Genomic DNA, 13076 nt, shown 5'->3' on the forward strand with positions numbered 1-13076 from the left:
CTCAGATTGTCATAGGAATGAAAGGTAAGATAATGGCTGCTTTTAAAGAGCAAACATGAATTATTATCCCACCATGCATTCGCTAATGTGTAGGGATAAGCACATATGAGTTTTTCCCGGTAAGTCTTTTTGCTGAGCTTAGATGAAACAAATGGCAATAAAGCATCCTTAGCACCACTGATTGCACAGGTGTTTCAGTATCTCTCATTTCTGATTTTCTGGCTGCAGAGCGCAGCCATTGATATGAGACTTAAGTGCTTTTTCCTGGAATAAAATCATTATGAGGAAATGAAACTCTGCTTGAGAAGGTGCATTAGCCTTAAGGGTATTGTGCATGTAGTTTCCTATGGAGTAACACTGCTGATCCTTATAGATTTTATAGGAGCCTAAGTGTTGCCCTGTCACAAAGACTTTAAAGGGAACACGAACATCAAGTCTGTGGGGCTTAATTTGTCAAAAGGGTTCAAAAATATATTATTTATATAGAAAACATTAGGTAGTTGTTAACTTGTTAAACATCTGAGTGGTTTTATTTCTTGCTATGATTAAGCACTTAGAAATATGTGTGACATTTGGCAAAAGTGTTGGCAGGACTGAAAAGTGTTCAAAGAGCTCCACTGCTGCCCCCAGAGCATCCACTTTGGCTTGTAATGGTGCTCACATTGCACATAGTTGTGTGCGTCAGTTAGATACAAAAGAATGAGTTTTATAACCTGCAGAAAAAAGCCCCCTTAATTGCATTATCGTAAATGTATTTGTTTTTAAATCTATTCAAAAGAAGGTTTAAGCTTTTAACCCAGCAAAGCATCTCTGAATGGATTTTAGAGAGCGTTTGTTTGAATGCAATCATTCAAGCATAGGCTATAGCTTAGCTGCCAAGCGCGAACAAATAAGAGGATGTGGGCTGTTGCCTTCCGTCACATTCTTGACCCCAGCTGCTCTTTCATTCCTTTTCTTATTTAACACATTCCTTATTTGGGTTGTTCCCTTAGTCCTGTGATAAAGTATGCTATGCTTCCAAACTACACATATACCTTTTCATCTAGGCTTACTGGCACTTTACAGCATTTTCCTGTCATACAGTATGGCATGTTCAAAGGGTTTAAAAGGATACGATTATGTTGCACTATGACTGGACTTGGGAAATGAGACATTATATTGGAGAAATCAAAGTGGCATAATAATAATGTGCTCAGTTACATAGTTAATATCAAATAAACATTCGATCTAGAATTTCCATTCTAAGTGTTCCTGGTCCAATATTTATACATGGTTCTCTGCACACAATAAGTTGGAGCCATTATGTTCTATGTGTGCTGGAGTAAAGCTGCCTGTCACAGTAACGACACCATCTTCTGTGCTGTACCGTGGGTCTGTATGTCCTCAGTCTGCAAGCTGGCTGAATGAGAATTCTATGGGAACAATTGGCCCATTAATTGATTTTGTCTCCAGTATCAGGCAAAAAAACCCGAACCCCACCTTGTCTTTTTCTCCCATTCACTCTAAAGAGGGAAAACCAATCTAAAAATTACCCCCCTCTAGACACTTACTGTCATTCCCTATCAATTTTCAACCTCCATTGCTGTTTCAGCCAGGTCCAATCTCAGCTGCCTCGTGGCCACAGGACTCTCTGACAGATTGCTGGACCCTTTTTTCAACTTTATTTTGTGAGGCTTGCAGTTTTGGCACAAGTGAGAGAAATGGGAACTGCAGCATGGAAGAAGAACACAGGAAAGGAGAGTAAGCCGATGATACAAAGAAAGGAGACAGAGAAAGATGGAGATGGCCTTGTATTGACATATAATCATCAAAAGTAATCCCCTGGGAAACACTGTGTGTTCCTGTGGAAGGAGATCTACTTAGTGCAGTGGCTAAATAGTTCTTGTAGGCCCAGAAAAATAATAGAGTTCAAGACTAATTCAATTTTCAGAGGGTCTCTGTTCTACTCCAATTTTCATTTTCTTTTTTTCACCATTCATGAAGAAAGGATGATGGATTTTGTATCCCCAGAGAAGTTTTGGTGTTTTATGATTGTTTTCCACCATACCAAACCTGTCACACCTAGGCTGCCGCATTATTTAGGAAGACGGCTTGAGACATTTTGCTTAAATCACATAAATAGGAAATGACACTGATCAAATTCATAATTCAGTGGGACCAGCTGAACGTCAGCTGATGCATTGCTGCTTTTATGCAAATGCACACACTTTAGCAGTCATTTCCATCAGCGGCTGGGGATGGAGATTTTATTTACTGTTTCAATGAATCACAATAACTAGAGGCGAGTACGTTCAGGGAGTCTGAACACAACGACTGCAGAGATGGAGGGAGGTCAATAAATGCACATATTCCTTCACCATTCGAGTGAGAGACAAAGATCAGTCGTCATTAGCCCCGGTCTAATCCCTATGGCTCTTCACAGTTGCATAAGGCTTAAGTCAGAGATACACTTTAAACTGTTACTATTTAAAGAATTTCTGTTTACAATTTTGGCTATTTCTAGGTAGAGACGGAAAACATGAAGAAAAAAAATCCCAAGTTAATGCTTTTACTAGGAAAATTGAGAATGTGCCAGTGAAAAAGGATTTTGGTCTTAAAATCCAGCTTTGTACATTTGTCTTCTTTAAAGAATTCAGTAAATGCTGCGTTGCAAAAACCATTAAACTAAACGGTTCTCGGCACTTTATAGTTTCCTGCAATGTATCCTTCTGAGACTTGAGCGCATGTTTAGCTGCATGTTTTTAAGTCTCCAGCTATTTAGGATTAGTTGGACCTGATAAGTGTGAAAACTAAGCATCATTGTTTAACAGAAACTAATTTTTAAATTAAAGTCACCAGTGTTTAAGAAGGCAACAAATTGCTTTATTGACCAGAATGAAGTATGAAGTGCAGATAAGTCTAAATGTTGTATCCCTATATAAGGATGAAGGGTCTCAGGAGGTTAAAGCTTTTCTTTTTTGTGAGTTTAAGCTGACTAACAACTGGCAGATAAACCTGTGCAAAAGCAGATTGCATCAGTGTGTTAATCCAGTGAGTTCTATAAATGTATAATTCAGTTTTATTGCACCTAGGGATATGTTTGTATAGATCATATCAGAAAAGTAAGGAGATGCCCCATGGGGTGAGAAACACGAGCATTTAGACAAACATAAGCTATAAACAGCTCAGCTGTAGGCCCAATACAATTGCAAGTCCAGAGACTGAAACATATTCAAAATATCAGGGAGGGTAAACAACCCCAGTACAGGGCAAGAAGAACATTTAAGAGCTGTCATAACTGATATTTACTTACATGTTCCTCTTGGTTATTCTGCTGTAAAACGTAATGTTCAAAATTGTATTTTTAATTTTGATTTAGCATGATTTAGAATGATGTAAAATGTGGTAACTCTCCCAGGGATGCTACTTTAGTTCTATTATCAGAGGATTTATTTACTATGAAGTTAAAGTTCAGCTGAACAGACTCATATGATTACATGAAAACCTAATAATTTACAGTATTACTTACTCTGTTATTAGACTGATGAAGCCCATAGTTTTCAGATCTTTTTATTTTCATTGTCTTAGTGTAAACAGCAGTGAGTTTGAGTGCTTCATTTGAGTGTCTGTTGAACTATAAAAGGCTATGCAGAGATTTTCTGGTCTGTTTCAAAGGCCATAAACAGCTTTTCCTTTCAGACCGCTTGTCCATAGTCTTGCTCTCCACAGCTTTACTGCTGGTTTGACCAATGACCTATTTCAGTTGTTCCGTCTGTCACTTGAGTCTCAAATGGATTATGTTTGCAAACCATGATTGGGTGCAAACTAGACATTCCATGTTCCTAGCTTTTGACTGCCAAATGCCAAGAGGCCTCAAAGCTTGCAGGGTTTGTGCCCCACTTAAGAACTCAAACCAGAGATAAATGGTTCCTGTTCATGACCCTTAGTGTTTGTAGACCACTCTGAATAAAAAATGTAAGTTTGATCTGTGGGTGAACAGCTTGGCAGCTTTAAAGGAGAAGAGGAAAAAAACACACCTTCAGCCACTGAAGGAAACCGTTTTCAGCAAAAAGCTCTAAAACACCAGACGCTAAACATAGTGGAGTACAGCTATAGAAGCAGATGTGTCCTCCAGGATATTCTGGTTGGAACAAAGGAAGAAAAAAAGAGGGAAAACAGAGGAGTAAATGTTGCAGTACAGTTATCAGCTTGCCAGAAACGTAAATCAGTCAGTCCAGCTGAATGATAATGTTGAGTAAATAACTGTTGGTCAGGTTTGCAAATTCCTCTCAAGGAGTAGATAAATGTTCATATCTTGTTACAACCTGCAAGTGGTCACTGGTGTTTGCCTGTGTGTGTGTGCATGCGTGCTTTTGTGTGTTTGTGTGTGTGTTTAGCTCTAAATTGAAATGGCAGTGAAGTAACAACCATGCTAACATGTAGTTTGGAAGAAGCAACCTTTATAATGCTGGTTAAACAGCACTTACGTAGTAACGGTGGCTGTTTGGTGAAGTGAGTAATTATGTATTACGTTTACTGTTTCAAAATTAGTTTCTTTCTCTGTGTGTCTGAACTGAGGGTGCCATATAATTTATGATCTGACAAGCCGCAAATTCCCCTTGTTCAGTGTTGGTGCAATCAAAACTGGTTTGCTTAATCTCGTTATCACCACTTGTCTTCTATGCCCTATTTGACTCAGCATTTAGCTTACAGTTACAGTTTTACAGTTTTATTCACAAAGAAGTAATCAGTCACCCAGATGTAGGGTCACAAAGTCAAGCGACAGAAAACAGATGGAAATAATGTAAAAGGAAAAATAAAATGTGTCATACATCTGGTATGTTAGGCTTAGATGTTAACTGTAATTGGGGGAAAAAGAAAATAAAGAGAAAAAAAATTTGATTGCATTTTACATTTTTTGCATCTGCAAATATGAGAGGGTCTTTAAGGGCCAAAGAGATGTAGATTATGTCATTAGAAGGGGTATGTGGGCTCTGCACTGCCACTCTAGTACTCTCCAATTTGTTGTAGTATAATAGTAGTATAATAACAACAACTACGACCCCTAGCTGTATGTGTGCAAATTAGCAAGAGAGTAAAATCCCAGTCTTAGAGGTAACCGACGGCCACCACTGATATATATACATCATCTCATCCCATCTAGTTCTGAGGTTATGATTGGAATGGATATAAGGAGTGTGTAAATCTGCCTGTTAATGAACAATGCGATCACCAGGCGGCCGTGCAGATGATCCTTCATTGAAAATGTGTAAATTACACCTCTAGTCTTGTCTGCATGTGTATGGTACTTTAAAAAGAAATAAATAACATAATAAACACATTAACAGTGTAACATATATCCAGCTATATTTCTGCCAGCATAATACTTAAATATATTACACATCACAGGTAAGAATATTGAAATATGACATGAAATAATAACTAAATCATAGCTTGGAAATCAGTATTTAAGATAAACGTAACCCAAAAGTAACAAGGCCACACTAGCTCCAATATGTAGTTCTACATCTCTATCCATACATAGCAACAACAGCGATACTGCCTCAACTGCACAAGGAAAGAAATATCAACATTTACAAGTAATAAACTGGACTTTAACCATCACACAATGCCATCATAAAAATAGCAAACACAGATAAGCAGTCAAGTTGGAGAAAGTTACTATGTGACAAACGCGACATAAAGAGTGACGTAAACTAACGCCTGCTTATTGGTTGCCTGCACACACGATAAGCCACATGATCTGAAGTACAGTATTGGTCAAAAGTTTAAGAGCACCCAAATTCTTCCTGTTTTTTAATTGAAAATCAAGATATTCAATGTCTCATTGTACTATGAAATGCAAGCATAGAAGAAATAACCAAAGTTTAAAAGAACTTATGGAATTCAATTAGAAACCAAATATTCTTCAGAAAGTTTTTCTCCACTCTGTTGCTGAAGTTCCCATAAATGTGCTTTCTGTCTTCCGTCCAGTTCATCCCAAACCAGCTCGATGAAGTTTAAGTTCACAGACTGTGCTGGCCAATTCATGTTTCATGGCCAAGGGACAAACTGTTGTCTCTCAGAAACTTGTTTTGTGATTCTTTGTGGCTTTGAGTCTGCCGGATCTCTTCCTATCAGAGTTTTTTAGTGCCTTTGGATGCTGAAGAAGACTATACTTACTGACACTTTGACTTTCTTTGTGATTTCTCTGTAGGAAAGACCTGACCTTTAAAGGGTTATGATGTTCTGTATCTCTTTCATTGTTACCTACCTTTTTCCTCGCTATATTTATAGTAGCACACAACTATCTGCAGTACATCACTGTTTAAATAAAGCTTACAAGGGCATGGTACCACAGTGTGTTTCAACTATACTTTTATGCAGACAGAAGAAATTGTAAGTACTCGAGAAAAGTTGGGACACCTACCAGAAATTGGTAGCACCACCTTTCAAGACTTGATCAACCTGCGTTGCTGCAGAACAGCTTAAGTTGTTAATGCATTTCTTGTTCCCTGAAAACTGCCTCTTTGAATAATTCTGAAATGTACATTTTTTTTAAAGATTTGTGTAACCTTACCTTCTTTTAACCTCTGGCAACCCTCCACTTACCTTTGTACCATTTCAAGCTATTCATTGGACTCGAACTGAAATTCAATAAGAACTGGAAGAATTGGGGTGTTCTAAAAATTTCCACTGGTAATATACATAAAAAACCCACACAGCAAACTCTGATTACAGTTCTTCATCAGCCTTGCCTTTCCACTCCTGTTGCACATCAACTGCCAGCAGGGCAGCGTTCTGATTAGATACTCAACAGCCAATTTAGTCGATCTCAGGAGGCTGTCCTTCGTCACAGTGATGGGAACAGAGTCACGCCAATCCAAACTCAAATAAACAACTCTGTGTTGCCAAACTGTTTTTGTGCTTACACTCCTACATACTGACAGAATCATTGTTTTTAGTTTGTATGTCTTTGTTCCTGCTTGAGAAGAGAAGTAATTAAGGCCAGAAGGTTTTTGTTGACAGTTGTGTGGCAGTGCAGCTTTGTGCGAGATATCTTCATGTGACTGTGAATGCTGCTAAGTGGGATGATGTAATTGACATGATTTGAAAACCCCAGACTCGTAATCATGTTGTTTCTGATTCAGGGTCACTACACTCCACAATGCTGTGGACTTGCTGAGGGTCACATTTTTTTAATAAGCTGTATAAGAAAAATAGCTATTTCTTTTCTATTAAACAATCTATAAATCATATTGAATGCTTTTTAAAGCACTTCATTTGCCCACTGAAATCACTTCAAGAAATTAAGTATTCAGTATTTTCAAATGTATTTGTACAATATAAAAAAAGTTACTAAAGTTTTATTAAAAAGTATTTATTAAAATACCCCAATTATTTAAATTTACACATACATAAACACTGTAAATTGTGGGCATCACATTTTCCCTGAGATAGAAGTTGGCGCCTCTTCCAGGCAGGACCTAGAGCAGTATGGGGTCCTGAAGTGGTGAGCAGAAAAGATACGACTTATCAGGAAGCTCCCACTCTGTCATTGTAATGCGGCGCTACCCTGATCCCTTTTGCTAACCTAGAGGCTATGTGGACACTGAAAAATAGGTGATAGTCTTCGCTCCACCGCATCCTGCCCCCACACTCAAACCCTGTCATATCTGGAGTGCTCCACTCCACACTGAGCTTGCCTCCAGAGTGCAGGGTTAGACAATAACATATCTGTTACGCTCTTTATGTTAAGCGCCCTTTTGGTGGTAACCATTGTTGTATTTTTTTAATGTCATGATGATTTATTAACTCACCAAATTCAAATTAGCAGTAGAATGTAGACTCAAAGTCTTTCTCATTTATACCTGTGTAAACCACTCAACACTCTTCTCTTCTTCTTGCTAAGTATAGTATATACAACAAATTATATTTTAACTAACATAAAAAAATGTACCTGTAAACTCAAAGTACTGCAGGATTGCACGTGCTTATAGTTTGTTTTTTATAATGGACACACAGAAAATAATTCCAGTCATGGATTTCAGTAAGGCAAGCAAAAGGTATTCATATGTATAGGTGAATATTTTACATAATACATTAAAAACACATTGCTTGAAAATAGAAATTAAAACCTAACGGTGTAAATTTAGAGCATGACAACTCTAAGCGTAAGATAGGGAATTGTGAATGCTCGAATACAGTGCATACGTCTATACATGTTTTTAACCTCATAAAGTCAGAGTGAGAGCTATATTGTTCTATATTTGTGTAAGCTCCATGTTGCACTGGGAAGAAAAGAAATAAGTTTTATGTCGAGAAATATTTTTTTCAGTCTTTGCTTCTCAGTAAATCATTGTAATCTCTTAGAAAACTAGTGATTTGTTTACTGAACACAAAAAACAGTGTATGCACAACTTGCCTATATGAACTGTAGCCCCAGCCTTCTATGTCCATAAGAGGGCTATCTCTGAGTTGAATGGTCATGAGGTGCTCCAACATGGACCCTTCTTGCTGCCAGAGTAGCACAGACATTTCTAAACTAGGAGTATATCCAGACTTCCTTGGCTAGGATTTAGTCCCAGTATGTCTCCAACTGAACGTTCCGGGGAAATCCTGGGTCGACGTGATCATCAGATGCCACCATCAATGACTACTGCACTGCAGCTGCAGGCTGCACTCAAATCTGTTGTTGAGCAATTGAGCAACAGCAGATCTGGATACTTGTTCAGTCCATACACAGATGGGTGACTGCTTGCATCATGTCCAGAAGAGGCTATACCTCATATTAAACATCTTGTTTATGCCTACATTACAATGTTGTTCCATAACATCTGTTTAAAACACTTTTTTTTTCTATTTTGAGTAGTATACATAAATTTCCCATTTATAAAAACACATTTATTTACAGTCAAAAAAGACATATAAACTATATTAATCCTCAGATGCCATCTATAATGTATAACTATGATTGAATTAGATCATTAGAATGTTGATCTGTATTTATGGGTTGGTTATTGGAGACTGAACACACAATTTCAATATACTTGCCCATTATATAGAACTCCTTGTGTTGCTGCCTTTGCACAATCAATACATGCAAACTTAATGAATAAGAAATTAAACTGAGTCTGTGGCTATTATAGGATTTTTAAAAACTCATGAACTGTATCTTGCGCTCGGCTGTTTCCAGAACGGGACAGTTCTCGGATTGCCAATAAGGGTGTTGCTGCTTGAGTTGCTCCGTAAAATGTGGTTCTATTATCAGGTCCATTAAGTATACCTCTGTGTAATGACACTCCACTCGCCAACGTTTCTCTCTCGACCCTTCTCCTAATAACCCCTTTTACATTTCATTTTCGTTATTTAGCGGGCAGCACTTATCCTCAGCCACTTTACATTTTGCCAGTGATCAAATTAATGGAGTCAAAAGGCCTGGGAAGCAGGTACATGTCATACGGGCAAAGCAGTGGGACTAATTGTAGTTTCAGGGGAGGCAAGATGGGACCTAAAGTGATCCATGCTGCGCGAAAATGTATCGGAGCAAGGCTCACATATCCTCTCTTATGGTTTGTTGTCATAGTTTATTGTAGTCTTGAAGGTCTCTAGTGTCCTTATGTAAGAAATCAGTCATAGGTATGGGTGCAGAAGGGGATGATGCAGTTTAACACCAGCAACCTTGAAAAGGATAAGCGGAAGCGAATGGATGGATGGAGTGCATTAATCACAAAAAAGTAAATGAAAATAAATAATTGATGTGAACCCCTGATGTTTCTGATGTTTCATAATATCATATATGTCAGGAATCACTATGGTAGCATTTAAACGCAGTATGGTTTTATTTGGAGGCATTGCATTGTGTTTGTAATAATGTTACTGTCCGTGGATGTGACACATATAACAAAATTTGTCGTCTCTCAAGCAATCACTTCTGTAATTTCAAACATAGGTACATATATATATAGTATATATAATATACCACCTAATTTAATTGATCCGGTCCAAACAGGGTTTGAAGTTGAATGAAAGAAAGTCGCACCGCACACATGCTCAATTAATTTAAGTACATAAAGTATAAAGCAGTCTACTTAAGAGATGAAAATACCATGAGAATCTAAAATGCTTTAAAACAATATAAAATGCTATGACAAACAGGCCGAAATGCCTTAAAAAAAGACAGTTTAAAAGCGCATTGTGCAGAGTGCTGTTACTGTGCATCTAGTGACTTAGAGCTATTGTCTGTAACAAGATTATAGAAGCACGTTCTTTAGATAACAGACAGTTGCCTTGCTTCCACATGGAAACTTCTGATTAGGTTCTGATTAAGGGACTTGCAATCATCTTCTCCACGTTCAAATTTTACATGACCAGAAATCCTAACCTTGACTGAATGCAGTTCTTTTTTCTCTTTTTTTGTAATGCTGTTTAAATTTAGAAAAGCATCGCTTATTACATCTTTGAAATTCTTGGTTCAAATGTGCAACAATGACCAGGAAATACAGAGGACATTTGTCATCCTTAGTTGTCCCATTCATCTCAGATTTTATTTTTTCAGTGTGAGTTGGAGCTGGAGTCTCAGAGTATGAAGTGTGATTTATGCATGGCACTTGGTACTGGAACTGCACGAGATGGGGTAAAGCAGTTCCCCTCACCCCCACCCTCCCCCTTTGCCCCGAGGATGCATGAAATTAAGCAGAATGACTCTACTCATCCGACTATAAATGACGCTCCATATGCTCCACCTAGACACCCGCGTTCAGTGTGCCAAGAATCACAATTTTGGATTTTATTTTTTCGTTTTAATGTGAAAAATTGAAGTGTGACATTTGTCTGTTGTGGCTTGTTTTAAAAGGGAGTGAAATCCTCTCACTGCTGCTGGTGCTTTGAAAGCACTTTAAAATTTTTTACCCCGAGTCAAATTGCGAGGGAAAAAAACAACAAAAAAACAAGAAACAATAGTCTGTGCTGTTGTTTTTCATTTTGTCGTTTTTCGTCTTTGTCACAACGACAGGGAGGAGTACTTTAAAGCACCATTCAATGAATATTAAATGAGTACTCCTCTCGCCTTTACTCGTCAATCCTGTCAACACAGAGAAGGTTCAACAGACGACTTCAAAGACAAATTTCATTACACAATCAGTGCCTTGTCTCTACTCATCTGATGGACCGCACCTATCTCTGTGATGCTTATTACTGTCAGTAATTTGGCTCTGCAGTTATCTCAATAACAAATAAAACCGCAGCCTCCCGTGGTGATGTTAAATCAGTTTAGCATTTCACACACAACAATTTCTGCAGTCGTGTAGCTGTTCAAAGCCGATGCACCAGTATGAGACCCAATTCCAGCAAGCATGTGACCCTTCTCTCTCTGCTGAAGTAACACTTTTATTTTGGCTTAAATGCATATTCACTGTTAAAACTGTGCAGCGATTCACAATTGCACTAATTTGGGCAACGTTGTGGTAAAGCTCTCTTCCTTTTCTGCAAATTGCAGTTCTGCTGCGTGAAGAGGTGGCCCAGCTCCAGGAAGAGGTGCACCTGCTGCGGCAGATGAAGGACATGTTGAATAAGGACCTGGAGGAGACCCAGGGAGGTTGCTCGGCTGACGTGCTCTCTGCCACTGAACTCCGTGTGCAGCTGGCGCAGAAGGAACAGGAGCTGGATCGAGCCAAGGAGGCTCTGCAAGGTAAGGACTGTCAGGAAACAAGAAACTGTGTGTGCTGTTTAAAACACAGACTTTTTTTTATTTAAGAAGAAATGTGGAAAGTTCTTGTTATTAATTCGATTTCTTTACAACATTTTCTGATCGGTAGTAGCAACCAGTTTTAATAATACAGGTAGGTAACATTTAGCCCAGGAGTTTGCTCACTGTGTGAAGACAAGCACCTCCTGACCGTTTCATCCAGTGACAAGCTTTTGCCTACAAGAACAATTAAATTATATTTCTACGAACAAAAGAAGGGTGAAAGAAAACAAAATACTAAATGGAAAGGTGTAGGTCTTAACCTTTAAATTGATCTTGTTTTTCATTTAAAAATTGGAACATGGACATCATCACTTACAGTCTGATTTCATGCCACTATTCCACAGAAGTTTTCATCTCGGGCTGACAGATTATGTGCTCTACCGGTCTTCTTCTTTTTCATGTAGTCTTTTTTACATGTCAGCTTCAATGAGCAAACTTGTTTTTCACTTGTTTCACTTTTTAGAAGCACAGGGGAAGCAATATTCAGAACCTCTGTTATGTCAGCCTGAACACATTTTCACTTTTTTTTCATCATTCCTATGGAGACTCTTTAAAAAACTGTGCCTGTTTTGGCTTCCTCATTGTACACGATTGTATCAGTTTTTAAAGTCCAGTGCAGGCTTCTCTCTTACAACATCTCTCATCACCACTTGCTCAGCTTCACGTGGATATAAACATGTTTCCTTGTATAGAAAAATGGGGGCTGGAGAGTAATGCAGATGGCTGATTGTAAGGAGATTGCACAAGCCTCTTGGTTTGAACTGATTCTGATTTATTAACATGTGCACAGTGGAAAGAAGAAAATATGCCGGTGTGCATATTTCATAAACCGAATGGTAGCTTTGCATATGCACTTGTTTTTTGTGCAGGTAAGAATGTTCTCATGTGCGTATTAGTCAATAAGTATCACTGAGTTTCTGTAATATTGTAATATAAGTCTTTTGGTTCCTGTTGCAATTTGAATATTTTACTTTTTCCAGTGCTCCCCTGTCTTTGATCCCTCTGTGTTTGTGTCTTCACCTCGCAGTTTGTTTTGCTAATTACTTTTCTTAGTGTGCTTGTCGTACTTTTTACTTCCTGTCTGTTTCTTTCCCTGATTCCCTGAATGTTTTCACCTGCTAATTGCTTCCTCCTCTGTTTCGCCCTCGTCTGTGTCCTGTTCCCTAATTAGTGCTCTGTGTACATATAGTCCTGTGCGTCGCCTCTCTGTTTGCGGTCCTGTGATTAACCTTTTTTGTGGATCTTTTTTTTTTTTTGTTGTTGTTGCTTTGTATTTTCGGTAGTGTGTGTGTTTCTTTGGACTCTGTTCATCCTTTTGGAATTGTTTTTTTTGTCGTTGATATTCTAC

The 13076-nt window shown here is 38.3% G+C and overlaps 1 protein-coding gene across 4 annotated transcripts in view; it reads left to right on the top strand.

Moving 5' to 3' along the window:
* kazna (kazrin, periplakin interacting protein a) overlaps positions 1–13076 on the top strand; it is a 185616-nt gene that overhangs the window by 144396 nt on the left and 28144 nt on the right. For all 4 annotated transcript variants that reach the window (XM_040047992.1, XM_040047997.1, XM_040047994.1 and 1 more), the window contains one exon: positions 11477–11668. In XM_040047992.1, coding sequence (XP_039903926.1) covers positions 11477–11668 — 192 coding nt within the window. The remainder of the gene's footprint in view (positions 1–11476; positions 11669–13076) is intronic.

The sequence above is a fragment of the Simochromis diagramma genome, unplaced genomic scaffold, assembly GCF_900408965.1.
Source record: "Simochromis diagramma unplaced genomic scaffold, fSimDia1.1 OVJJ01000387.1, whole genome shotgun sequence".
NCBI lineage: Eukaryota > Metazoa > Chordata > Actinopteri > Cichliformes > Cichlidae > Simochromis > Simochromis diagramma.